General features: G+C 45.1%; 1 protein-coding gene across 1 annotated transcript in view; it reads left to right on the top strand.

Annotated features, from left to right (window-relative positions):
• LOC119646876 (putative inorganic phosphate cotransporter) overlaps positions 1-9766 on the top strand; it is a 31403-nt gene extending 21637 nt beyond the window's left edge. Inside the window, exons 2-4 of the mRNA XM_038047502.1 lie at positions 8193-8326; positions 8399-9469; positions 9575-9766. Coding sequence (XP_037903430.1) covers positions 8193-8326; positions 8399-9469; positions 9575-9676 — 1307 coding nt within the window. The 3' untranslated portion in view covers positions 9677-9766. The remainder of the gene's footprint in view (positions 1-8192; positions 8327-8398; positions 9470-9574) is intronic.
• The last annotated feature ends 4275 nt before the right edge of the window (positions 9767-14041 follow it).

Here is a 14041-nt window from a genome sequence, read left to right as displayed (position 1 = left end):
ATTAAATTGAGTGTTTGCCGTAAAATTGATCACGCTTCGCTTTCTAGCTTCATCGTTTTAACCACTAAACGTGAGCGCTACCAACTCCACGTGAGCTCATCGCTAACAGCTAGCCTTGTTAGGCTAGTCTCTGTGGAGGTGCAATAAAAGATATAAATACTAAATTAATTGATGAAACCAACCCATCCAGTAAACAACCAAAACCTGTTCTTAGCCGCCTGATTATCAGAAATTGGGAATTATACACGCATTGCAGCGTCTTAATCTAGGTCTTACCCGTTTTCGCGGAATGCACCTGATATGCCTAAAAAATAATTTCATGAGTGAATTTTGATAAATCTTATCATGGGTCACGGGGGAATCAGCGTATTTGCACGGGGGACTTCAAAATTATCGCGAATGAATGGATTTCAAACTAAATTGTATCCAATCAGTGCAAAAATATTTATTTGGCGGATGAATGATCGATTTTTCCAAGGAGTCTAGGTGAACAGCGAATGTGCACTGAATTGCAAATTCACGTTCACTGGGAAATGCAACCATGCAATGAAACAAATTTGATTCGATTCGGTATTCGAATTGTTTTTCATGAAAATACTTCGATAAGTTTTGTGAGCACTTTCATTGTTGCATGAACAGAGGAATCTTCTAAGTAAATAGAGAAATTGGCAGGACTTTTGCCTAAAAGTCGCGTAGTGGTTTTCATATTTAATTGGGACAGCGTAATTTTCTTTATGAAAAGCGAGAAGAGCATGCATCTTTCGCGAATATTAGATGCATTGACAAAATGTTATACTAAAATCAAGAAAATTAAATACACAAGATTCAAAACCCAACGCGTTGTTTGTAATAATATGATGGGGAAAAATCATTGCACATGTTCGACTGTCTACGGAAAAGGGGGAAAAAATTCGCGCACTAGATCTGGTGTTAGTACTGTGTGTTCCGGTGTGAAATTGGGGAGTAGAGTAGTTGAATGTGTTTGCGCACAGAGTGCTGGACTCCCGGAAAAGTACGCCCTTGGACTACTAAGCGAACACCTTCCTGTCATCAGAAAACTAGCCTGGAATTGTTTGACCCATTACTTCGGGCTAGCCGTCCTGCTCTCCCGACTTTGGAAGCCTTCAAGTCAGGGAATCCCTTTCACCAACGGAAGGGGGGGAAGGAAGTCCAGGTTCAAGGAATCCCTTGCCATCCGGTTCCTCCGTTGGATTTTCTTCGCAATACGAAGAGCCCGAACATAATGCGAAACATGACTTCAGCTGTCAGCGCCCTTCAGCATCTCTCTGACAATGTTGTCTGGAGAGAGCTCCCCCGTGTCTGCATAAAGCTGCTGACAAAAGCTGTCCCATCTTTCGCAAGAGAAAAAGGTATGTTCAGCGCCTTCCCAATTTTGTGCAGGTAAGCTGTCCGGATGGCGCAAGTGGTTAGAGCGCTGGGCTGTCGTAGCAGAACGCGGCGGGTTAAACGTCACTGGTGGCAGGGAGATTTGTTATTGTGGCTGTATGTCGGATACTAGTCGACTCAGCTGTGAATGAATACCTGAGTGAAATCTGGGTAATAATCCCGGTCGAGCGCAATGCTGATCACATTGCCCCTAATGCTAGCACTAAGTTCCAAGCATTTAGGCTCGGACGATTCTACCTACTTAAAAACTAAAGAGGCGCTGGTTTTGGTGGCCGGTGGTAGGTCAGTGGGAGAATCCGTCGAGCACTCCCCGCAACATCGAGCACGTATGCAGAATAGTGTACTTCTGCATGGTTTGAACCAGACTGTGCGAAAGTCCCAGGACATCAAGGGAGGCCGTGAGGGATTTAGGTACAATACCTGTACCTGTCAATATTATGGGAACTACAACCACCCGCTCGAGACGCCAAATTTCTTTGATTTCCCGAGCCAATGGCTCATAGTTCACCTTCTTCTCCACGTATTTCCGTTCAATGTTGCTATTATGGGGGATAGCAACATCAATAATATACGCGGAGCGACGCGTCTTGTCAACTAACAGTACGTCAGGCTTGTTGTGTGCGGTATGGCGATCAGTCAGAACTTGCCGGTCCCAATACATGCTGTAAGCAGAACTATCAAGTACTGCTTGCGGCTCATATCGGTAAACCGGACATGTTCCCGTGATCAGCACATGCTTATATGCAAGGTTTTGATGGATAACCTTACATACAGCATTATGCCTGGTGATGTGTTGCAGCGGTGCCATAACAGTACAGCCAGAAATGAGATGGTCCAACGTCTCTAAAGCCGAACCACACATTCTGCACTGGTCGTTCGCCACCCGTTCTTTCATGATGAGCTTTTTATAAGCTCGGGTGGCGACCACGCCATCCTGAATGGTACACATGAACCCCTCCGTCTCAGCAAAGAGCTCCCCAGCACACAGTCATCTGTCGGACAGATGCAAATCGACAAATGGCTGCCAAAGACAATTCACGTGTTTACCGTGCATTGCCTTCGACTTCCATTCATCGATCCGCTCTTGGTCCGACTTGACCCCCCTCAGAGGGTTGAAAAATCGATCCTTCAAGTTAAGTGGAGTCAGTCCACAGTCTGCCTTACAGACAGCCGCCTGCTCTTTGCTGTAAAAATAAGCGCGCAGCGAGTCGACTTGGCGATGATGTTGTGCCGCCACGTCAACCACACCCCTACCTCCGATATCACGAGGCAGGTTCATCCGCTCCACGGCAGACTTTGGATGATGCATTTGGAATTTGGACATAGTTGTCCATATCCGCCGCTGGACGTTTTCCAGGTCGGTCTTCGTCCACGGCAATATTCCGAATGCCAGTGAAGGGATAGCGAATACATTCAACGCGCTCACTTTATTCTTCCCCGAGAGATGCGAATTCAGCACCAGCTTTACATGTTCCAGGAATTCGGACAGAAGAGCTCCCTTCAGATCACCAACTCGAGCATGGGTTCCTTGCAGAATTCCTAGGTACTTGTAGAAGTCTGTCTCGGTCATAGCTTCGATGTGGAGGTCACCAATGCTATGTCCGGCATGCGGCTCGCGATGACCTTTGCGGATGGCTTGGATTCGACACTTGTCTAATCCAAACTCCATCCGAATATCATGGCTGAACATTACTATTATGCGCAACAGACTTCTAAGATGGTTGTCAGTACCAGCATACAGCTTGATGTCATCTAGGTACATCAAGTGTGCCAGTTCGCATTTAGCACGTAGGCCATTCTTTATTGCAAAACCATGCCCTCTAGCATCATCCAGTAGCCATGAAAGGGGGTTCAGTGCCATACAAAACCAAAGGGGACTCAACGAATCCCCCTGGAAGATGCCCCTCCGTATACGGATGGGCTCTGAGGTATTAGCACCCTCAGATGTACGCACCTATAAGGTGGTATGCCACTCTTCCATGACTGTCGCCAAAAACTTTATTAGTTTCGGAGCAATGCGATACAGATATAGGATGTCGATTAGCCAGGTGTGCGGAACGCTATCAAAAGCCTTGCCATAATCGATATAGCAACTGAAGAGGTTTCTTTGGCCTCTAGTTGCTTGTCCTACAACTACCGAGTCGATAATGAGTTGCTCTTTGCAACTCCTTGACCCAACTCGGCAGCCCTTCTGCTCCTCGGACAGAATGTTGTTGGTCTCGAGGTGCGCATTGATCCTTCCACTAATAATGGACGTGATGAATTTGTAGAGGGTTGATAAGCAAGTGATCGGTCTTGTGTCTGCGGGGTCCTGCACCGTGTCCTTCTTAGGGATAAGGTAGTGAGGAAAGGTGGAAATTCCTCCGGCCGACTCATGACCTCATTTATACAGCGTGCCAACCGACTATGTACGCTGGTAAATTTCTTATACCAGAAATTCTGCACCCGATCCAGACCTGGGCCCCTCCAGTTCTTCGAGATGTTTATGGCTCGTCGAACTTCCTCTTCGGTAACATCCGCAAAATTCATGCAAGGTGTATTGGCATCGCGGGTGCCTTCGGCGGTAATCCACTCAGCATGCTGGGCAGGTAACCCCCAAAGTCCACCCCAATACTCTTCCGCTTCCGTCACCGAGAACTGTATTGTCTGGGCGCTCTGTTGGGATTCGTTGAGAGATCTGAAAAAGCTCCGCTGGTTCCTCGCGTATGTTGCATTCTGAACACGTCTGGAGTAACTTTCGCCATACCGTCGTAACCGACTGCATATGACAGAAAGTTTCTGTTTTAGTGTGTCCAGAATTTCAACTACGGGTGTCTCACAGGGGATGGCATAGTTCCGGTAAACCCTCTGCACTTTATTTCTCACCCGTCGGCTGGCATTGCCAGTGCTGATCTGAATCAGCCTAGCAATGTCCTGCCTTAGTGAGTCCCGCCGACGTTCCAGACGAATTTTCCATGGTGGATCTCTTTTGTCACCCAAACCATGCAATCTCATCATTGATTTGAGATAGAATTCCCGGAGTTGCTGGAGATGCATAGAGCCTGGGAATACCTGGTCTATGCAAAGGATCCATATCCGAGAACTCTATACACGCTCTTTGGAATTCGTCCTGAACCTCAGCGGAAACCTCAGCTGAACGGTGGAGAAGAGTGCTTCGGCGAGTACTGAACCTGTTACCTGCAATGCGGCGTGGTGTTGTTGATGCCGCCGCCTCTGCCCCCATCGACTCTCGGTCACCAGTTTCCCCGATGACTTCAAGTCGAACACGTTCCCTGATGGTGGCCGGGATTGTGTCGCTGCGAGTAATAAAGCGGTACTGGTCTGCGACTCGCTGCACAGTCACGTGCGCGAATTGCGGGAAACGCTCGACGAATCTCTGGTGCAACAAGGGGCGGTAAGATGTTGTACCCTCCCCCGCCGTTATTTCGTAGTAGGAGCGGATGATAAAGAGGTTCATTTCTTTAGTCCATTTCATCCGCTTGCTACGCGAACCTGGTGAAGTGGTCGCCACAGATTGTGGCGAAACAGCTGCAGCAGGCGGAGCTGCGCTCCTGGTCGTCGTGGCGCCTAGACGTCGAACCGCCCCACGACTAGCGGTTTCGACGCCGTGCTGTCCATTACGAGAGCCCGACCCAGTCATCAAGTCAGACGACTCCCGCCGGTTATCCGTACCGGACCTTAAATTTTTCCTTCTTCTCATTGTTGGTGGTGCATTTTATCGCTAGTTGCCAGGTGTTGAGATAGCTTCCTTAGTGAGTAATCTGCAAGACTGCAAAATTCCTGCCCTTTCCTCACCTACCCCCTGAGACGCTGTGGTGGCGTACAGCCATTCAGACTGAAGCTATCCATCCCTCCTCCTTTCACAACCGGGCTTGGGACCCGCTTATTAAGACTGAATGCTCGCTTAGCAGTTGGGTAAGGATGTAATCAATCTCACCGTGCATTCGGTGTTCGGTTTAAATTGTTAATGAGCCGCGCAGTCCATCTGCTTCTTGCGTCATTTTGCCAAGCAAGTTGCCACTCGGTAAGGGTGTGTAAACCCGGTAAGGGGGTGTAAGCCCTGTCCGCTGCTTTGATTTACTTGAAACTCATCCTCGAGTCAAGCATCAAACCAAGGTATTTAACCGCAGGTTTTGACTCAATAGTCAACTCGTCTATCGATGTAGGACGCAGGGTCGGGATTCCTTTTCTGGTCAAGATGACTACTTCAGTTTTTTCCAGCCCAAGATTGAAAACATAAGCAGTCCAACCATCCGCTTACTCGTTGCATCAATATGCCAAGTCTGTTTTGCGCTTGTTCAACAATGTAGCCGGCGACAAGTGCCGCAACGTTGTCTGCATAATCGACCAGGTGCGACTCTTCGGGCATACCGAGTTTCAGCACACTATCGCAGGAAGCGTTCCAGAGGTCCGGCCCTAGAATGGATTCCTGTGTTACTCCCGACGTGATTTCCATCCTCCCCTGGCGATCGCCATAACAGAATCCACTGTTGATTCCCCTGTTCTAAACCTGAACTATCTCGGAGATAAGTACCCGGAACCGTGGATCGCTTCTGCGAGTCTACTCCTGATGAGTTTCTCGAGCACTTTCCCGGCTGTGTCAACCATACACGTTAGCCAGTATGCAGATTGGAGCTCCGGGTCTCTTTTTCCCTTCCTGATCAGCGCGAGTGTGGCCACCTTCCAGCGACAAGGAAAAATGCCGTCCTTCAAGTAAGTGTTGAAAGCCCCAAGCAGCAGGTCTGGCCGTTGGCGAAACACCAGTTTGTAAACTTCCGCTGGGATGCCATCAGGGCCTGGCGCCTTCTGGTTTTCCATAGTGAGAACTGCTACTTGGAGTTCTCTCATTGTGAAAAGAGGCAATCCCTGACGCTTTCTGCGCTATTGACATCAACCATTACAGGATGTCTGAGGAATAATGCCCGTAAAATGCGGTCCATTTGGGCGGTACTTAGTTTGCAGGATTTTCAGGGTGATAAGCTTATAACCAAGGCCCCACGGGTTCTCATTCACCTCGTTGACCAGCTTCCGCCAGCCGCTACCTTTGGTTTTATTTATCGTGCTGCGGAGTCTTCATTTTGTTCATCTATACTTTGCCTTTATGGCGCGTGGCTCCTCGTTGGAGTGTAAACGTGCCAAACCGCGGAGCTTATGATACTCACTCCGTAGGTCGCCAATTTCTGCCACCACCAGTGCATAGATGGCTTGTCACGGCTGGGGCCTCTCCGGGCATGGATGCCTCACACGTTACATTCATGATGTTTCACAGTAGTGGGCCCAGTACAGATACCTGTGGGACACCCACGAAAACAACGTACTTCTTTGGTCCGTCATCGGTATCATATCAGAGCCTCCGTTCTTGTAAATAGGTGTTGACAAAAGCTGCGATTTTATGGGAATACCAATTTTCGCCTGAAATTCTCATATTAGGTGGCAATTGGCTGTATGGAATGCATTTCACACGTAATGGTCACCACCACGCAATATTTGCGGGTACTATCCTCTCCGGGAATTCCATCTTCAGCCAAGTCAGTAACCAATTTGTTGGCATCAATGGTTGATTAGGCTTTACGGAACCCATGCTGTCGATCTTGGCTCTCAACAGTCGTGAGTAATCGATCGTAGATTAGTCGCTTTAGCATATTCCTAATAGTGTCCAAAAGACGTAGTAGGTCTGTAGAACGATGACATACCTGGACCTTTACCAGCCTTAGGCGGTAGTACTAACTCCTTCCGCTTCCATGCCACAGGAAATATCCGCTCGGACATACACGTTTCGAGCAACTCAGCAAACATGTTCGGTCTGGATTTCGCGGAAAGTTTAAGGGCGCTATTCTGTATGCAATATGGACCCGGAGCTTTTTTGCCTCTTATTCTACCAAAGTACAGCAGTAGTTCCTTTTTGGTGACGGTATTGCCATTTCCTCCTGTTCCTGGGGGAATAACTCCAGTAATATTTTTAACAAGAGGTTAGGGTATGTGATCTGCGGAGATGAACGAATCACCCTATAATGGTTCTATAGGTGCTACTTCAGGGGTTCATGTTCGCTTCCTAACAGAACTCTTTAAGGTATTCCTTCTTTCTCTGTTGGATTGCGAGCTTGAGAGTTTTGCAGACTTCCTTATGTGCGTGTTTTTTTTCCTTGATCGATTCTATTTACTGCCTTTTGAGCCGCTCGTCCGGCTTGGTGGCGGGCTGATCGAAGGCTTGCTAGTTCACTGGTCTACTAATAGTTCGGTCATCAACGGGGGATCAGCACCTTCTAGGCATGGGGGCGTCATATGCTTTGGTGACGCATTGGGTCATATGGGCAGTTCTTTCCATAACAGCGCCTGCTTTACTAGGTTGGCCTAGCCACACTTCTATAAAGGTCAGTTCATCCAAAGCTTTTGCAGAGCAGTCTGACATCTCTCTCGATTTCGGGTATGATGGTTCTCTGCCTTGTGGTCCTACCCATAGCTCAAAGAAAATTGGCTGGTGATCGCTCTGGGTGTAGGACTCGCTGACGCATCAGAAGACACCACGCGTCAGTGCAGGGCTGACCAAGTTTAGGTCCAGACTCCCCATTCCGAAAATTGCCCTAGTACTCGATGTAGAAAGGTTATTATACTAGCTTGGGAGCTGACTAATCTAAGTCAAGCCTATCCTCATAGATTAAGAATTTGGACGTCTTCTTTTTATAAATTGTAATACTGATCTGGGCTTTTTTCCGTCAACTAACTGAGGTCTGCTCTGTTCTTCTGGATACATTGATCTTTTTGTTGCATTTTGATTTCCATTTCAGATTGCTCCTTCGGATTTCGACACGTCCAATGCCTCCTTTTATTTTTATGTCTCACTGTGGCATATACTATGCGCGTGAATATATCCGTGGCCATTGTAACAATGACTGACAACTCAGAAAACCCTGATTTCGAGGTAAAGAAATCTTCATATCTCAGTATTGGTTAACTTCTTTCAGTAAGCTACATATTCTCCGATTATTTATAGGAATTCGACTGGGATGGAGGAGTCAAATCGATCCTGCTTAGCAGCTTTATATGGGGTTATACAGTAACACAGATTCCAGCTGGACCACTAGCAAGGAAATTCGGCCCAAAAATGTGTTTGTTTGTGGGAATGCTAATCAGTGGATTATTGAATCTACTAACACCGATTGCTGCACGTGGAGGCTGGGAATTCGTGTGTGCTCTTCGCGCTATTGAAGGGTTCTTCCAGGGCGTGTTCTTCTCTTGCGTACATGCGTTGCTTGCGAAATGGGCACCACAAGAAGAACGTGCTAGGCTGGGAACATTCTGTTATGCAGGGTGTCAAATGGGTACCGTGATAATGATGGGGTTGAGTGGCGTTTTCACATCATCTGGCCTTGGATGGCCGGGAATATTTTACTTTTCTGGAGGAATTGGGATAATTTGGTGCGCAATTTGGTTGTGGCTTGGAGCGAACAGTCCTGCACAGTGTCACAGAATTTCGTCGGAGGAACGGGAAATGATTGAACATTCACTAGCTTTGAAAGAGATCAATGGAGTGCAACAAGAAGTATCTCCGCTCAAGACTGTCGTATTTTCGATCCCTTTCCTGGCCCTCATTCTAACCCACACAGCTTCGGTATTCGAGAACTGGATGCTCCTGACGGAGATACCGGCGTATTTGAAAGGAGTTATGGGAATGGATATGAAAACGAATGCTCTGTTTTCAGCACTTCCATATTTGGGCATGTTAATAATGTCCTTTGTCTTCGTACTTATCAATAACTTTATCGTGAGCAGGAATTATTTTTCTTTGGGAGCAAGACGGAAGACTTTCAATACAATTTCACAATGGCTCCCTGCAATCTTCCTCATAGCGTTGGGTTATATAACGCAGGATAACAGTGCTGCTGCGATGATAGCCCTGATCCTAACTGTCAGTTTGACAAGCGCAAAGTACCTGGGATTCATGGTCAACCATATCGATTTATCACCCACATATGCTGGAATCCTGATGGGATTGGCAAATTTTATTGCCCAAGTTGTGGCACTGCTTGGGCCCTTGATCGTCGGACAAATCGTCATTGATAATGTAAGTCCTTTTTTTATGTATTTTCGAGTTCTTCATGGAGTGTAATTTTTTTTAAAGAGTAGAGAAAAAGGAAGCTCTTTAATATAAAACATATTTTTCTTTCAGACTGATCTCGAACAATGGAGGATTATATTTTGGATTACAGCGGCTTTCCTCTTTGTTGGAAACCTGGCGTTTGTGGCATTCGGGAAAGTGCATCCCATTTAGAAATTGTGATATGTATGCCTTAAACTTAGATATAGCTTGTAAGATAATGTGCTAGTTATTATTTTATAATAAAAATATTTATAATTATAATTTAATCTGAAATTGATGGTCGTAGATGGTATTTTTTGGGAAACCAGTTTCCGATATGAGTCAGGCGGTTTCCGAAGTAAAGAGAAACTTCAAATGGTTGGGTGGGTTCTCCTTCTGAGTAATTTCAACCCGGATCAAGGGTTGAGTACCTGCATTTAGTAAGTCAAAGTATTCACTTCAATGAGATACTCATATTCAACGGTGTGCTAGGGTGCAATAAACTTTCGCATAGGTATTATGGATTCCCACCAAACTTTTCAGTATTGTGTTCTTTGTTGTGGTATACATTTGTTGTACCTTTAGAACAACCATAGGGGTTTGTAATGAATGCATGTGTAGTCAAAATGGTCATCCTGATTGGCTATGGTAAATGGTGAAGACAGAGCTACATAAAAAAATATAAATGGTGGCGAACGTTGAACGTGCAGGTCCTCCAACACTTAGATGCAGTTCCACCAAAGCATCTCGCTGAGAGGCGCTTCCGCACTGCTGTGCTAGCTACGCTTTGAAATGTAGGGGAGGGTTCTTTTGGATATTACAGCACCCTTCTTAATCATGTAGATAGCTTCACGTGTTTTATACATAAGACGTTCGAATCACGTGAAGATCTTAAAATATGAAAAAATGAAATTGCGAGAAGTTACGAGAAAACATGCGAAGCTAAGGGCTCATACGCACTTGCGGTTAACTGCCAAGATGGCTAAACGCGCGGCTAGACGCTTTTTGATTTTAATATGTAAACGCGCATACTTGCATGCTCTACACCGTGACAAAACCTCAAACGCAGCGATTGAATTGAGAGCTGGGGCCTGACCTGCGGTTAGTCGCCAACTTGACTTTAAGCACTAGGCGTTTGTAATGCGAGGGTAACCGCCAGTTCTAGTGTACAGGTGTACTTCCCAGGCATGAATTTCAACAAGGAGAAATTTATAGTTGGTAATATAGCGGTCATCCCCCTCAAAAAGTCATGGTACCTCAAAGTGGAGCTATTTTCATGTCAAAACGGTTGGCTTTAAGTTCGAACCCTAATCCCGCAAGGAAAAAAAGCACATGAAGAAAGAAGCGTGAAATCCCACTCTCAAGTTCCTTCGGAAAATCGCGATGTTTAGCCCCCCTTAAAAAGTCATGGAGAATAAACAAAAAATCGCGGCTCGTCTGCTGCTATTAAAGAGAGAAGACCTACGTAGATTCTATCTTCATTTTGTATCTCTTCTGTCTCGGGAGTCAATGAGGCGTGTCCTTTCGAGTTACACTACAGTGGCGCCATTTGTCAACCGTTGTAAATGAAGTTGCTATTAATTGTTCCTGGGATCCATAGGAAGGGAATAAAATCAATTCCCAATTTAGTTGATTTAGGTTCGAATATTAGTCATTCAGTGGCAACCGAAAGTTAAGGATCCATTCAATAATTAGCTGGGCGTTTCAGACATTAAAACTTTTGTCTCTTCTTATATGGAGGACTTAGAATAGACTTCTACGTAGTGCATAATTCAATTGTGAGCCTTTTTATAAGATCTAATTCTTTCTGAAAATACTGAATGGATAATGGTGCACTTTGAAAAGTAATTATTTCGTATATGGGCCTTTGGTACCTTTGGTATGTCAGCGATTCTCATTGATTCTGAGGTACTGCAATTGGAACTCCCAGGATGAAGTTATGGGAGTTTACCTGTTAAATAGTAATGTTTACTACATTAATATACTATTAATTAAAATGGTAATGCAATATTATTAATTTTAGTTGAGTAAATATCGAAATGGATGTATTTAGAGACCTACTTTTCGTATAAACGTAATTTTTGGATGTTTTGTAATTGGATTGAGTAATTAACGAAAGTGAGTCTTTGTTGTGTGAGGAATTTTTTATGCACATTTTTCCATTCGTACATAGCTGAAAATTCGAAATTTTCTTTGAGGTATCCAACTATGCCATTCATATCATCATCATTAACGGCGCAACAACCAATATCCGGTCTGCCTTAATAAGGAACTCCAGACATCCCGGTTTCCGGCCGAGGTCCACCAATTCGATATCCCTAAAAGCTGTCTGGCGCCCTGACCTACGCCATCGCTCCATCTTAGTCAGGGTCTGCCTCGTCTTCTTCTTCTATCATAGATATTGCCCTTATAGACTTTCCGGGTGGGATCATCCTCATCCATACGGATTAAGTGACCCACCCACCGTAACCTATTGAGCCGGATTTTATCTACAACTGGACGGTCATGGTATCACTCATAGATTTTGTCCTTATGTAGGCTACGGAATCGTCTATCCTCATGTAGGGATCGAATTGGATCAAGGCCTTGAAGTGTGTTAGAACATTTCATTCAAAACCGTAACGGTACACTATGGGGTTACAGTACCCTATAGGAGGCAAATCTCACTGCCGCAATAACCGGTCCTGGAGATGAAGTATCAATGAATGACTCCTCACAACCACCTGAAGAACGTTATCATTAATACGGCTATAAACATACTTGGCCTCAGCCGCACAAAATTCTGAACGGCTGATTCGACGATAAAGAAGTATTCTGCATATCGAGTAATGTTACATTCTCAAAGAATGCGAACACGTGCAGAGACCTACCAAGAATTCCGTCGAGTGGAGAAGCGATTTCACAGACGGAAGAAGGAAGTCTGGGAGAACCAAGAGGTCTGTGAACTGGAAAAGTACAGGGAGCAACCGCACCAGGCACGGAAGTGTTTCCTACAAGTCAGCAGGATGAAGCTTTATACACCCCCATGCTCATCCTGCCATTCAGCGATTGGTTGAGCATTTTAATGTACTGCTCAGCAATCAGAATATCGGCGAGTAGGAGGTTCCGCCAACTGAAGACGACGGACAAATAGTGCCATCACCATGTATAGAAGAAACAGTCGGTGAAATTCATCGGCTTAAAAATCATAAGTCGCCAAAAACCGATGGAATTACCATAGAATTGGATGTATATGGAGGCGACCAATTACAGCAAGCGGGTTATTAACTTATGCTCAAGGTATGGGACAGCGAATTAATGTCTGATGACTGACACCATGTCATTATTTGTCCCATGCATAAAAAGGTAGATATCACATAGTGCAGCCAAAATAGAGGTATCACGTTGCTGAGTACCATCGATAAGATATTCTCTGCTATCTTATATGAGGATGGACGATTCCGCAGCCTATATAAAGACGAAATCTGTTAGTGATACCATGACTGTCTGGGTGTGGATGAAATCCGGCTGAACAGGTTGTATGTCCGTATGAATGAGGATGATCCAGCCCGGAAAATCTATAAGTACAATATCAATGGTAGAAAAAAAAGTTAAGGCAGACCCTGCCTAAAATGGAGCGATGTCGTAGGTCAGGACGCCAGACAGCTTTTAGGAATATCGAATTGGTGGACCTCGGCGCAAAACCGGGATGCCTCGAGTTCCTTACTAAGGCAGGCCTAGACCGTTGTTGCGTCGTTAATGATGATGATGATACAGAAGCGAAATAAACGGTCAGGTGGAATGCTTCCCCTCAACTTTATCTGAGATTATGAGGCGCTTTAAGGCCTAAGCCTCTAGTCGAAGCTTTGAGGAACTTTAAGAGCGCGCTGTGGATTATAGCATCTACTCTGCAACGAGTAAAAGGCCAGTGTTTGGAGGTGATCCTAGTGTTCTTCCGGAGGACTTTGAGCAAACCCGTCTGTCGAACATTGAAAAATTCAAGCGTCAATAAGAAAAGAAGATACCACAATAAGAACTCCCTGTTCGATCAAAAGGTATCAACCAGGTGTCGTGAATACCCAATTACCTGCGAGCGTGTCAAAGTTCTGCAGAAGGAAGGGAGGAGAGTTACATCAACCGGAAAAGCTACACGCCTGAAACCATTAGCAGAAAAAATTACACCAGCAATGTGTCATCAATCCAATAATTAAGAATGCAGAATTGCATAATTGAATACCGCGCGAACTCTTTTTATGTTTTAAGCTCGATTTTGTAATTAGTCTTAAGTGAGCTCTCAACCTAAAAAAATGGAAATAAATTTTGTTTTTTTTAACTAATTCGTTGACAGTTTATTGACTTATATGCGTAAAAATCATTGCCATTTGCATTCCGCTGCGACTTTTTCTTACATTTAAAAAAAAATCTCAAAAAAGTGCTTTTCCTTAGGCCTTTGCAGTGGCATTACCCCTTAGATAATGTCAAGATAGGTGTATTTTGAAACATTTATGTTGATTTTTCAGATTTTCCGTTGCAGAAAAAAAAAATATCCTATTGATGTAAGGATATTCTATAAAGGAG

Source organism: Hermetia illucens, chromosome 1 (genome assembly GCF_905115235.1).
Source record: "Hermetia illucens chromosome 1, iHerIll2.2.curated.20191125, whole genome shotgun sequence".
In the NCBI taxonomy this organism is placed as follows: domain Eukaryota; kingdom Metazoa; phylum Arthropoda; class Insecta; order Diptera; family Stratiomyidae; genus Hermetia; species Hermetia illucens.
This window is presented reverse-complemented; position numbering and strand designations above follow the sequence as displayed.